Below are 14,555 nucleotides of genomic sequence, written 5' to 3'. Positions count from 1 at the left end.
TGCACCAATCACACATTGCTATTTGTTGTCACATCAGCTTCTGATATACCGGTATTATAGGTGATTCTGCAGATCACCATATAATATATCTATATATATAATAGAGTAAGTGCCTCAACCTTCAAACAAGAAGAAGAAGTAGTGCCCTGCCCCCAGGGCCGGTCCAAGCAAGAAGAAGGGGCTGGTCCAAGCAAGAAGAAGAAGTAGTGTCATATCAAACCAAGGGCAAAGAGGGATAATTTGCATATTCAGTAGTAGTGCATTGTGGGTAACCACAAATGTTCACTTATAGCGGAATTATTGCAGATGTGCTTCTGTTTTAAGAAGGAAAATTACACCAAGCTTTGCTTTTTTTAGTAGGAGGGATTTTTGGTCTCTTTTATCCCCCTATACATTCTTAGTAGTTTGGGTCACCCTGAGCTGCTTGGTCACTCTGTTGTACTGGTCCAAGCCCTATCTCATACAACCATATTAATCTCTGTTATGGCTATCATTCATGAAAGTGCTGTTGGTATGGAGAATCAGTGCGGGAAAACGCCACTGATGGTGTTTTTGACTTCTGGCTGCTGAATCATAAAATAGTATCCAGGTGCGCTAGCAGTGCTGAGATTCCCCACACTAGGCAGGCGGTAGGCTTGCGGAGACACGGAAGCTGCCGAGTTGATACATTTCTCCGTGTTCCGCTCTACTGCCGCTGCCTGGGAGGTCTCTGTGTCTCCATTCACTTAACATTGTTATTGCCACATCAGAGGGAGCGGTACTTCCCGACCTCACACCGCTTGCGGTGATCTTAATGAATTAACATTTAGCTACATTTTTTTACAACAATCACCGCACAAGGCGGTGATTTATTGCTCTGCTCGGTAATGTCAGATTTTGATGCGGAAGGAGCCTTTATGAATGCAGATTTTGCTACGTGTGCGGGAAAGTCAGCTGTTTTAAGCATTTCCGCATGCGAAAATGCTTTATGAATGATAGCCTATGTAGTGATGAGAACCAAAGGTCTGAAATAGGCTGTCACATGTGGGTTTGATATGACTGTGTAACACTTAAAGCTATAGGCTTGCTTGGCTTACTAAGGGTGAAAAGGAATAATTTGCATATTTAGTAGCGGTGCATTGTGGGTAATCACAAATGTTCACTTATAGTTGAGTAATTGCATATTTCTTTCTGCTTTAGGAAGGCAAATTACACCAAGCTTTGCTTTTTTTAGTAGGTCTTTTTGGTCCCTTTTATCCCCCTATACATTACGAGTAGTTTGGGTCACCCTGATCTGCTTGGTTACTCTGTTGTACTGGTCCAAACCCTATCTCATACATCTGTATCAATCCTTGCCATGTATTGATAAGGAACAAAAGTCTGAAACAGGCTGTGTAAAATTTAAAGCTATATGCTTGCTATACACCAGCAGCTCTGGATGCTTGCTTGGCTTACCAAGGGGGAAAATAAATTATTTGCATATTTAGTAGCAGTGCATTGTGGGTAACCACAAATGTTCACTTATAGCTGAATTATTGCATATTTCCTTCTGTTTTAGGAAGGCAAATTATACCAAGCTTTGCTTTTTTTAGTAGGAGGTCTTTTTGGTCCCTTTCATCCCCCTATACATTACGAGTGGTTTGGGTCACCCTCAGCTGCTTGGTTACTCTGTTGTACTGGTCCAAGCCCTATCTCATACAGCCGTATCAATCCCTGCCATGTACTGATGAGGACCAAAAGTCTGAAACTGGCTGTCTACATGTGGGTTTGATATGACTGTGTAAAATGTAAAGCTATATGCTTGCTATACACCAGCGGCTCTGGATGCTTGCGTGGCTTACCAAGGGGGGAAAGGGGTAATTTTCATATTTAGTAGCAGTGCATTGTGGATAACCACAAATGTTCACTTATAGCTGAATTATTGCAGATTTTCTTCTGTTTTAAAAAGGCAAATTACACCAATACAGTGTGCGGCATTGCAGGAAGTGACGACAGTGGAACGCACGATGGAACACGGAAGAGGTGAGTCATCCCCGCCCGCTGCCTCTTACTAATAGTGGCGGCTGCTACTGTGCTTAAGCAGGAGGGGGAGCGCACATGGAGGACCCAGGTGAGGGGGGGGGGTCCTACTGAGCTTAAGCTGGAGGTAGAGCACACATGGGGGACCCAGGTGAGGGGGGGTGGGTCCTGCTGAGCTTAAGCTGGAGGGGGAGTGCACATGGGGGACCCAGGTGAGGGGGGGGGGGGTTCCTGCTGAGCTTAAGCTGGAGGTAGAGCACACATGGGGGACCCATTTGAGGGAGGGTCCAACCCCCCTCCCCACCGCTGTGCCCAATACCCCCTTCCAGCCCTCTACCCTCGTATGTGGCGTATGCTACGCCGCGGGTCGGCTAGTCAGATATATATCTGCATTATAGGTGATACTGCAGATCACCTAATAACCAGAATTGTTTTCTTTGCTGACACAAATCATTACATAGAGGCATTCATTATCAGCAGAGCACCAATGAAAGCTAATAAGATGGATGGAGGAGGCCCCACTGCAGCCACAACCTCAGCATCCCCTATTGCTAGGCCAATGAACACCTGCACAATGTCAGAACAAACCTGTATTTGTAAAGAAGCACCTTATCACACTGGGACTGTGCATTGGACTGTAATTGCATAATATTTTGCTTTTTTTATGTCATCTGTGAGCCACACTCCCCATGGTCTGATATGACCCAGGTATACAGAAAAAACAGGAGCTCATCCTAAAGATTGGAACACATTTTTGTGTAGATCAGTGGCGTAACTACAATTGATTGGGCCCCCCAATGCTCCCACCCCTTCCCTTGCCTCTCCTTGGTGCCATTCAGGGCCTTGGGGCTCATCTCACAAGGGTCATATAACAAGTGTGGCCATCATGATTTTTACACCCATAACAAGTGTAGCCACAGAAACACCTGATCTGAAGTATACCCGTAAGGATAGAGGCTACCAAGTGTAAAAATTAATATAAACTTCTAATAGTTAAAATAAAAATGAGAGGTAATCTCGACACTTACTCTCCTGGTGACAAAAACACCAACAGTACTGGAAAAGTATTTTTTCAAAACACAAAATAGACAACGCGTTTCACAGGTACTGGCCTGCTTTATCAGGTGCATGCCTTGCAGAAAGATGAATAGTAGAAAATAGGCACCTCTGAAAGACTAAGCTATTGACTTGAGGAAGTGGGCTAGTACCCGTGAGACATGTTGTCTATTATGTGTTTTGAATAAATACTTTTCCATTACTACTTGTGTATTTGTCGTCAGGAGAGGTAAGAGATTACCTCTCATTCTTATTTTAACTATTAGAATTTTATATATACAATATATATATATATATATATATATATATATATATATATATATATATATATATATATATTTACACTTGGGCACCTCCCTTACGAGTGTCCAGATAAACCTCTTTTGAAGGTAATAGAGCGAGTCGTGTATACTTTGGGGCGAGGCATGTATACCACAGAGTTACAGCACTGATGTGTAATACGGTCCTAATTTGATTGGATTTTTTACCCATTATTGCCCTGGGGTATGCCAGTTACTTCAGGCCTCATGAATTGGAGCATCATGACTCGTCCCACCCAGGTTTCTGCTTCTTTAGTAGGCTCCCCCTAGGCCGGAGATTCCGATCCATCTACACCAGGACCACAAGGCACAGGAACAGTTTCTTCCCCTCAGCCGTAAATTATCTGAACTCTTAGAACTCTTAGATCCCTCCTCATCCTACACGACAAGTGGTGTCTGGTAGCACCCAGCCTGACCGCACGGGTGCTCACTTCATATATACGTGTTCAAATGTGTCCAAATGCTGTAACTGTACCCCTTATATTGTCTGTCAGCTTACATATATGTATCGTTATGTTCTGCTTGTTCTCACACTAGCCCTGTACTTGCCAAACCCAATTCCGGGCACGGCCCAGCCGTGCTTGGCGAAATAAAAGATTCTGATTCTGATTCTGATCATGCCCACTCTGGCCACAGGAGCAGCTATCCTGCCTCCCCACCACCCACTATGTTACTTATGTTTTTTGTAAATTATTGTTATTAACCTGGTGCATGCCAGTTCTTTCCAGCCTCTCTCTCGTATACAGTGGCTGACATTAAAATATTTATTTGGCAGGTAACTGCCTAATTTTTTAGGCCTTATATGCTGTGGCTGCAATTTCAAATGTTTAGGCAGGTAACTATCCAATTTTTCAGGCCTCTCTTTTCGGTCAGGTAGAAAAGATGGTGTGGCTGCAAAGTGGAGTCTTTGGCAACTTGGCACATGCCATATATTTCAGGTCGCTTTTACAGTGGATGCAACTGAGATGTCATTTCAGTTTACATATTTGAAATGTAATTTTTTTAATGTAAAAAAAAATGTTTAAAAATGTCATAGATAAATTTGCAATGACACATATTTCTGGCCTCTCTGAGGACTGGAGTTCTTTTTGGTCAGGCAGGAAGGGTGGTGTGGCTCTAGAGTGGTGTTGGGAACTTGGCATGTGCCAAATATTTCAGGCCTCTGCAGCAATGCCCGCAACTATCATGGAATTTCAGTTAAAATATTTGAAATGTTTGAATTTTTAGTCGCCTAAAGTTTCAAAATGTAATAGATAAATTTGCAATGCCACATATTTCAGGTCTCTGCTACAGTGGAACGAGATTATTCTGTGCTATAAAGTCTTGTATAGCATCCCACAGAATACTTTCAAACAGTTTACACACAACTGATGTTAAGCTTACAGATCTGTAGTTGCCCGGTTCTGAGCTTTTGACCTTCTGAAATAAGTAAGAGGAAAAACATCACCTGTATGCCAGTCATAGGGAACTGATCCACGTGAGAGAGAATGGTAATAAACAAGATAAATGGCCTATACAGTAGATAACTGAACTCAACTCCCTTAATACTCTGGGGTGGATGACATCTGGGCCAAGTCCTCATCTATCTTAATTTTACCTAAGCGTGCCTTCACATCTTCCTGAGATATGCCTGGTACGCACCATGCAATTTGCCGTCAGATAGAAGCCTCAAATCTATTATTTCCGACAGGTCCGATATGATTTTTTATCTTTTTTTCTGATCAATTCTCCAATCACTTTTATGTAATATCGATTAGAAAAATGGAAATCAGATCAGACCGGTCCCAAAATAATTGATTCAACCCATCTATCTGACAGGACATTGCACGGTGTGTACCAGGCATTAGGCAAAGCATGCTGAATATCTACAATATCCTAATCTTTATATCTCATCAGCATCTCAAATTTGGTCATTTTATTTGAAAGGCTTCTTGCTTGCATTGGTTAACATGCATTTAATGTTATTACTCACACACTTTACTTTTTTATTTACTATTTCTTGCAGTTTCTACAACCATCACTCATGAGTCATGACAAACATCTCGGATATCCTGCAAAATAATACCCAGGCAGCCAGCGCCAATAGCCGTACATTTATGCAGTTGACCTTCATAGGCATCACATTAGCAGGTTTCATAATTTATTTTTACATCATGGCAGTTCTGCTGAGCATCTACTTTACCAGTTCTCTTGCCCGTCAGGAAGTCCGCTATGTCTTGTTTGCCCACATGCTCATTGCCGACTTAGTTTACCTCCTGTTCAGCCTATTCTCGTTCCTTACCTCTATTTACCGGACCCCATTCCTTGCATCCTTTTGTTATGTTATTGTTTTTGTGTGTTCTACTTCTGAGAAAATTGCTCCTTACAACCTCGCCATCATGTCCTTGGAACGCTATATTGCCATATGCTTCCCATTGAGGCATGAAGAGTTCTGCACCTTACAAAAAACACGACTTGCCATTACGATTATATGGACCATAGGGCTTTTACCGAACTTCAGCGATACCATAATTCTGATCTTGCTAACTGATAAATTGTTCTTCTCTCGGTATGTTATCTGCAGTAGAGCTTCATTCTTTGTGACTGCTGTACAAAACACCATTAGAATTGTTGCCCACGCCACAACCTTTTCCATGGTGGGACTGATAATCATCTTCACGTACATCAAGATTATGTTGGTGGCCTTCAGGGTTGATTTGAGAAAGTCTTCTGCAGCCAAAGCTGGCACCACCGTCATGCTCCACGCCATTCAGCTCCTGTTGTGCATGATGGCCTACAGTTCCAACATCATCGAGATACTGCTGAGAGATTATGTTGCCGTGCTGCCCATTATCAACTTCTGTTTCTTCATGTGCTTCCCGAGGTTCATCAGCCCCATTATATACGGCATTAGGGATAAGCTATTTCGCAAACGGATTAACCGAGTCCTTTTTTGTAGCTGTCAAAAACATAAACCAAAATAAGTTGTCAGCTGTTTTAATAAAAGAGATTAAATATAGTTTTGCAGTAAAAGAAAGAAAGAAAGAAAGAAAGAAAGAAAGAAAGAAAGAAAGAAAGAAAGAAAGAGGAAGGGAGATAGGGAGGGAGGAAGCAATAAAGAAAGGAAGGAAGGAGGGAAGAGGAAAGCAGCAGTTCAAATTAAAAAAAAGGAAAAAAGGAAGCAAAGAATGAAGGTTGGAGATAAAAGTAAAAAGTTAAATAGAAAAAAATTAAGAAAGGAAAACATGATGGGAAGCAATACAAAAAAACGGAAAAAAAAAAAAGTACGGAAAGAAGGAAGGGAGGGAGGAAGGAAGGAAGGAAGGAAGGGATGGAGAGAGGGAGGGAGGAAGGAAAGAAGGAAGGAAAAAGGAAAAAAAAGGAAGGAAGGGAGTGAGTTAGGAAGGAAGAGAAGGAAGAAAGGAAGAGAAGGAATGCAAAGAGAGAAATAAAAAGGAAGGGAGAAAAAAAAAGAAATTAAATTAGAAGAAAAAGGAGAAAAAGTAGGGAACATTTTAACTGAGGGAAAAGTAAGCAGGAGAAAATGTTAGCAAATGGAAAATGAAAGAACAGATAAAGAAAGCATGGATTGATGAAAGGAAGTATGGAAAAGGGGAAAAGGAGGAAAGAGAGAAGAAAAGGATGGAAGTGAAGACAGAAGGATAGACGAATGGATGGGTGGTTGGAAGAAATGGTGGAAAAGAAAAATTGCTAAAAAAAAAAGAGGAAAAAAGAAAAGAAGAAAGGAAGGATGGATGGATTGATGGATGGATGGAATGATGAATGGATGGATGGAAGAATGGGAGCAAGAATAAGGAAGAGAGGAAAAAACCCAACAGCCATTTTAAGTTTGCGTACATACATAGTGATGAGCACAAATTTAGCTTAATCATAATTTTGCATCGTAATTCGCAATTATAATTCAAAATTGTAATGTGAAATTTTGGTATGAATCACAATTAATTTCATATGTATATGTAGGGGCTGTAGTTTCACATGTTAACATAATTTTCACATAACCTTAGTGGTAAATAACAAATCCCCTATACATGCTACCATCATGCTATTTGAACAAGACAAAAAAGACCTTGTAGTTTTTAAAAAAAAAAAAAATCATTTTTAAACTACAGTAATTTTTCGGAGTTTAAAAAACATTTTTCCTTTGCATTTTTAAAATCAATTTTCACAAAAACTAGAAGCTCCTTTTGACTTGTTCCCACTGTTCCCCTTAATGTAAGGTCCATATGGTAGCAATTTTGGTGATGATTAGTGATTAGCAGAAATTACGCCTATGTGTAATTACGCATGGTAATTTGCAATTACGGATTGTCATCGTAATTCAAAATTTCGGGGGAAAAGCATAATTAGTTTTGTATGTAAATGTAGGCATTCATAATTACGTATTAATTTATGTGTAATTTATGCATACTTTTGTGCCGACTTTAGCGATAAATAGCAAAAAATTGCTACAAATGTCAAAGAGGAACTTCAGCCTAAAGAAACATACTGTCATTAAGTTACATTAGTTATGTTATTTAAAATAGATAGGTAATATAAACTTTTACCCACCCTGTTTTAAAAGAACAGGCAAATGTTTGATTTCACGAGGGCAGACATTTTTTCGGTTGAAAGGAGGTGACAGGGAGCATGAGACACAGTTCCAACTGTCCTGTGTGCTGATCACCCCTCCCAGTTGCTAGGCAACAACATAGGAAATCCCATCATGCTTTGCACAGAATCAGGGAAAAAAGCCCAGGCAATTTTCTTTCATGGGTGGAGCTTAGTTAAAAATGCAGCTAAAAATGATGCTTTGGTAAGAAAAACAAAGTTCTGATGCTGTGAAAATGTTAAAGAAACACCAGGCCTTTTCAGTGCTGCTGAGTAGATTTTTAGTCCGGAGGTTCACTTTAAGGACAATAGTGGGTACAAGTAAAAAAATAATTGTTTAAAAAAACCTTGTCGTTTCTGAGCAAGAATTTTAAATCAAGATGATAAAATCAATTTTAAACATATAAAGGAAAATGGTTTTTAAACTGTCATCTTTCAGAGTTTAAAAAACATTTTTGTTTGTTGTTTTTAAAATCGATTTTCTCAAAAACTACAAGGTCTTTTTGAAAAATTATTTGACTTGTACCCACTATTCTCCTTAACATATGTAGCAAATTTTGTAGCAATATCATGTATGGGGGATTTGCAATTCACACCACTAAAGTTGGCACAAAATTACACGTAAATTAGGCGTAAAGTCATGCGTAATTACAAATGCTAATACAAAGTCAAATGAATTAATCATTTGTAAGGCGTAATTGCGTAAAATGTTTGCGTAATTTCACGTAATCTTAATTTGCTGATTCCGATCATTACTAGTGACGATAGCATGTATCGGGGGGACTTTGCTAATGCCATGAAAATTATAATAAAAATTGAAAATGGAATACATGAAGTTTTTTGAATTTCCAAATCGTAATCATGTATCATGATCGTAATTGCAAAAATGTATATAATTAATAGATCATGGTCATCAATATGCATATGCTGCTCTTATATAGAGATGGCCCGAACGGTTCGCCGGCGAACGGTTCCAGGTGAACATCCGGTGGTTTGCGTTCACCATGTAAGGCGAACTGTTCTGGAAGTTCGGTTCGCCCCCATAGTGCACCGTTAGGGTCAACTTTGACCCTCTGCATCACAGTCAGCAGTCACATTGTAGCCAATCAAGCTATACTCCCTGCTGGAGCCACTCCCCCCCTTATATAAGGCAGGCTCCGCCGGCCATTACACTCACTCGTGTGCCTGCAATAGTGAAAGAAGGGACAGTTGCTGGCAGACTCTCATAGGGAAAGATTAGTTAGGCTGTTATAGGCTTGTTAGCTTGCTCCTGGCTGATTCTTATTGCTAAAATAGCACCCCACAACAGCTCTTTTGAGAGCTAATCTTGTTTTTGTGATAATTTTTTTTTCTCTGTGTCCCACTGACACTTGTGTTGCATAGACAGCCTTGCTAATTCATACTGTGTGTGTGCCACTGCCAGCCAGGCCCAGCACATTCAGTGACTACCTGTGTGTGTGACAGCAGGTGCACATTGTAATACCCATTACTCAGGGGTCTAGTCCTGGAAAAAGAAGTGAGTGGACTTACCCTAAAAACCTCTGCGCGCGGCGCACCAAAAATGGGCGTGATTAAGCATAGCGTGGGCGTGGTCATGGGTGGGGCAAAATATACATGGCCTTAGCAGTGGTATAAAAGGACTGCCAGGGGACGTTTGAGCTCTGTCGTAGTGTATCCCCAAAAAGTAGATGTAATTTCACAGCATTTCACCAAAAATACACATAATCTGGCAGAGGCTCCCCCCAAATACAGATAATATGGCAGTGGTTCCCCCAAAATAGACAATCTGGCAACAGCAGTTCCCCCAACATACACATAATCTGGAAGCAGTTCCCCAAAATACGCGAAACCTGGCAGTGGATCACCCAAAATACACGTAACACCCAAAATACATGCAATCTGGCAGCAGTGGTCCCCCAACATACACAATTTGGCAGCGGTTCCCCAAAATACACGTAATCTGGCATCACCGGTTCACCAAAAATACAGATCTGACAGCAGTTCCCCCAAAATAGGTAACCCCAGTATAGCTAGCCAGGTCTATAGGTGTCCCCAGTATAAGTAGCCATGTGTATAGTTGTCCCCAGAATAGGTGGCCAGATGTAGAGATGTCACCAGAATAGGTAGCCAGGTGTATAGATGTCCTTAGAATAGGTGGTCAGGTGTATAGATATTCCCAGAATAGGTGGCCAAGTGTATAGATGTCCCCAGAATAGGTAGCAAGGTCTATAGGTGTCCCCAGTATAGCCAGGTGTCCCCAGTATATGTAACCAGGTGTTCAGCTGTCCCCAGTATAGCCAGGTGTATAGGTGTCCCCAGTATATGTAGCCAGGTGTATATGTGCCCAGTATATGTAGCCAGGTGTATATGTGCCTAGTATATGTAGCCAGGTGTATAGGTGTCCTCAGTATATGTAGCCAGGTGTATAGGTGTCCCCAGTATATGTAGCCAGGTGTATATGTGCCCAGTATATGTAGCCAGGTGTATAGGTGTCCCCAGTATATGTAGCCATGTGTATAGGTGTCCCCAGTATAGCCAGGTGTATATGTGCCCAGTATATGTAGGCAGGGGTATATGTGCCGAGTATATCTAGCCAGGGGCATATGTGCCCAGTATATGTAGTCAGGGGTATATGTGCCCAGTATATGTAGCCAGGGGTATATGTGCCCAGTATTAGAGATGGGCCGGACCTCCGATTTTAGGTTCGCGAACCCCATTCGCGAAACTTCGTGGACGGTTCGGTTCGCGGAAAAGTTTGCGAACCGCAATAGACTTCAATGGGGATGCGAACTTTGAAAAATAGAAAAAATTATACTGGCCACAAAAGTGATGGAAAAGATGTTTCAAGGGGTCTAACACCTGGAGGGGGGCATGGCGGAGTGGGATACATGCCCAAAGTCCCGGGGAAAAATCTGGATGTGACGCAAAGCAGCGTTTTAAGGGCAGAAATCACATTGAATGCTAAATTGCAGGCCTTAAGTGCTTTCAAACATCTTACATGTGTATACATCAATCAGGGAGTGTAATTAGAGTTCTGCTTCACACTGACACACCAAACTCACTGTGTAACGCACCGCAAACAGCTGTTTGCATAGTGACGGCCGTGCTGGACTGGTGCGCACCATGGCGAGAGTGTAGGCTGTGTCAGTTTTCAAGCCCATATGGTCGCCGGGCTGTGGTAGCTCAATGATAGAACAACAGTGACTGTCCAGCTAATCAAATTTGGTCTGACCACAATGAAGCAACGACCTTATTATCTTCTTGTATGTAGGTAGGCATAGGTAGTCCCAGTATAGGTAGGTAGGCATAGGTAGGAGTCCCAGTATAGGTAGGTAGGCATAGGTAGGATTCCCAGTATAGGTAGGCAGGCATAGGTAGGAGTCCCAGTATAGGTAGGTAGGCATAGGTAGGTGCCTCAGTAGTTAGCTAGGCATAGGTAGGAGACCCAGTATAAGTAGGTAGGCATAGGTAGGTGTCCCAGTTGTTAGCTAGGCATAGGTTGGAGACCCAGTATAGGTAGGTAGGCATAGGTAGGAGTCCCAGTATAGGTAGGTAGGCATGGGTAGGTCCCCTAGAATAGGTAGGTAGGTAGGTGTCCCCGTATAGGTAAGTAGGTGCCCCAGTAGTTAGGTAGGCATAGGTAGGTGCCCCAGTATAGATAGTTAGGCAGGGCCTGGCTGGCACAGTAATAACAATTACCAAGGTCCAGCTGCAACAGATAGGGCTGTATAATGTCAGTGTCAGTGAGCAATACACAAAAAAAACACATCAGGAAAACATTAGCTCTCAAAAGAGCTGTTGAGGGGTGCTATTTTAGCAATAACAATCAGCCAGGAGCAAGCCAAGAGCCTAACTAATCTTTCCCTAGGAGAAAAAATCTGCAGCAGCTTGCCCTAGTCTGTCTAATAGCAGGCAGACGAGTGACTGTAATGGCCGCCGGAGGCTGCCTTATATAAAGGGGGGGGGGGGGGCTCCAGGGCTTAGTGTAGCCTGAATGGCTACAATGTGCCTGCTGACTGTGATGCAGAGGGTCAAAGTTGACTCTCATAGTGCATTATGGGGCGAATCGAACTTCCGCAAAAGTTCGCCTGCTCCAGGCGAACGCGAACCACCAAAGTTCGCCTGGAACCGTTCAGCGGCGAACCGTTTGGCCCATCTCTACCCAGTATATGTAGCCAGCAGTATATGTGCCAGTATATGTAGCCAGGGGTATATGTGCCCAGTATATGTAGCCAGGGGTATATGTGCCCAGTATATGTAGCCAGGGGTATATGTGCCCAATATATGTAGCCAGGGGTATATGTGCCCAGTATATGTAGCCAGGTGTATGTGTGCCCAGTATATGTAGCCAGGTGTATAGGTGTCCCCAGTATATGTAGCCAGGTGTATATGTGCCCAGTATATGTAGCCAGGGGTATATGTGCCCAGTATATGTAGCCAGAGGTATATGTGCCCAGTATATGTAGTCAGGGTTATATGTGCCCAGTATATGTAGTCAGGGGTATATGTGCTAGTGTATGTAGCCAGGGGTATATGTGCCAGTATATGTAGCCAGGAGTATATGTGCCAGTATTTGTAGCCAGGGGTATATGTGCCCAGTATATGTAGCCAGGGGTATATGTGCCCATATATGAAGCCATGTGTATATGTGCCGAGTATATGTAGCCAGGTGTATAGGTGTTCCCATTATATGTAGCCAGGTGTATAGGTGTCCCCAGTATAGCCAGGTGTATATGTGCCCAGTATATGTAGCCAGGGGTATATGTGCCCAGTATATGTAGCCAGGGGTAAATGTGCCCAGTATATGTAGCCACGCACAGCATCAACCTGGAACACTGGAGAAGGTAAGTCCCGCCCACTGATGCTGCTGCCAGCCACCGCCGCCAGCCACCGCCGCAATTGTTATTTAGGGGAGAGCCAGGGAGAGGAGCCCCAAGGTGAGGGAAGGAGGGGGTCGAACGTCCGCCCTTACCCGCTTCTCTGCCCAATGCTCCTCTCCACTGCGCTGCTCCCCTCCAGGGTGCTAGGGGGGACGGCGTCCACTCTCCAAAAAAAGTGAGTGGACGTCGTCCCCCCGCGTTCACTCAGGACTCGACCCCTGCCGTTACTGCATATACCTACCTGTTGTGTTGAGTGCACCCACCTCATCACTGCATATACCTACTTGTTGTGTTGAGTGAACCCACCTCATCACTGCATATACTTACCTGCTGTGTTGAGTGCACCCACCTCATCACTGCATATGCCTACCTGTTGTGTTCAGTGAACCCACCTCATTACAGCATATACCTACCTGTTGTGTTCAGTGCACCCACCTCATCACTGCATATACTTACCTGTTGTGTTCAGTGAACCCATCAACCCAAGTTGATTCATTTCACATATACAGCAGGGCCTTGAAAGTCCTCTTGTATTGTTATATTTGGTCACTACCTCGGGACGTGCATGCCTGCCTGCTACTTTCCTTGGGTGTGTGGTGGTAACCGTTTCTTAGGCTCCAACTCCGGACCGGAGTCGAACCAGGATTCCCCGGCCACTACCCGTGGTCACCATGGTACTGAGAAAGTGCCATAGAAAGTTTCACACAGTTGAATGAATGGCAGACTTGCCCTCCATAATAACACATTCTTGGCAAATGCTTTCAATTTGGTTCGTCTTGTGCTGGGTCAAGGGTCAATCTGACCACAGATGCCTGGTCTGCAAAGCACGGTCCATTACTTATACAGTATGGGTCTCAGGCTCCCACTCTGAACCGGAATAGAACCCTGATTCCCCGGCCATTACCCGTGGTCACTCACAATGGCAGACTTGCCTTCCATAACAGATTCTCGCCTCCTTGAAGAGGTGACCAACCTGGTGAGTCACAGTGAAGGCACCATCAGACTTGCCCTCCATAACAGATTCTCGTTAAAGGATTTAAAGTTGATTCATTTCACATATACAGGGCCTCGAAAGTCCTCCTGTATTGTTATTTTTGGTCACTACCTCGGGACGTGCATGCCATGCCTGCTGCCTTCCTTGGATGTGCAGGGGTGGTAGCCGTTTCTTTGGCTCCCACTCCGGACCGGAATCAAACCAGGATTCCCCGGCCATTACCCGTGGTCACTCACAATGGCAGACTTGCCCTCCATAAGATTCTCGTTGCAGGTACTGAACAGCAAGCAGAACAAGTATTTCAAAAAATAGATGTAAGCTTTAACAATGGTAGAGAAAGAACAATTGAAAGTTGATAAGGGAGTCAGACATTACCTGACATCACTGAGTGAGGAAGAGCAATCTCGCCATGGTGCGCACCAGTCCATATGGGTTTGGGGGGCCCAGGCCTGATAAAGTGTGAGGGGCCCTAAAATTTCTGATGGCGGCCCTGTATACAAGTTCAAAATGTGTGCTACACATGCTTACAGAATGTGACCTAGGTTCATGTACTTTTATCTTATCGTTATTGTTTGTATCCAACCATGATCTGTTATGACCACGCCCACTCACAGGGGGGGGCCCGCTTCATCTATTCTGCACAGGGGCACATCGCTAGCTTTGTCCGGCACTGAGTGGCCCCCAGTATAGCTAGTATAGTGGCCCCCAGTATAGCTGCCC

At 43.4% G+C, this 14,555-nt stretch overlaps 1 protein-coding gene across 1 annotated transcript in view; it reads left to right on the top strand.

The window, feature by feature from the left end:
- The window catches only part of LOC137544771 (odorant receptor 131-2-like), a 177,038-nt gene extending 170,701 nt beyond the window's left edge, over window positions 1-6,337 (top strand). Inside the window, exon 3 of the mRNA XM_068265861.1 lies at window positions 5,380-6,337. Within this exon, the coding sequence (XP_068121962.1) occupies window positions 5,405-6,337 (933 nt within the window). The 5' untranslated portion in view covers window positions 5,380-5,404. The remainder of the gene's footprint in view (window positions 1-5,379) is intronic.
- The last annotated feature ends 8,218 nt before the right edge of the window (window positions 6,338-14,555 follow it).

The sequence above is a fragment of the Hyperolius riggenbachi genome, chromosome 2, assembly GCF_040937935.1.
Source record: "Hyperolius riggenbachi isolate aHypRig1 chromosome 2, aHypRig1.pri, whole genome shotgun sequence".
In the NCBI taxonomy this organism is placed as follows: Eukaryota; Metazoa; Chordata; class Amphibia; order Anura; family Hyperoliidae; genus Hyperolius; species Hyperolius riggenbachi.
The sequence above is the reverse complement of the archived record's forward strand: the minus strand, read 5'-3'. Positions and strand labels throughout refer to the sequence as shown.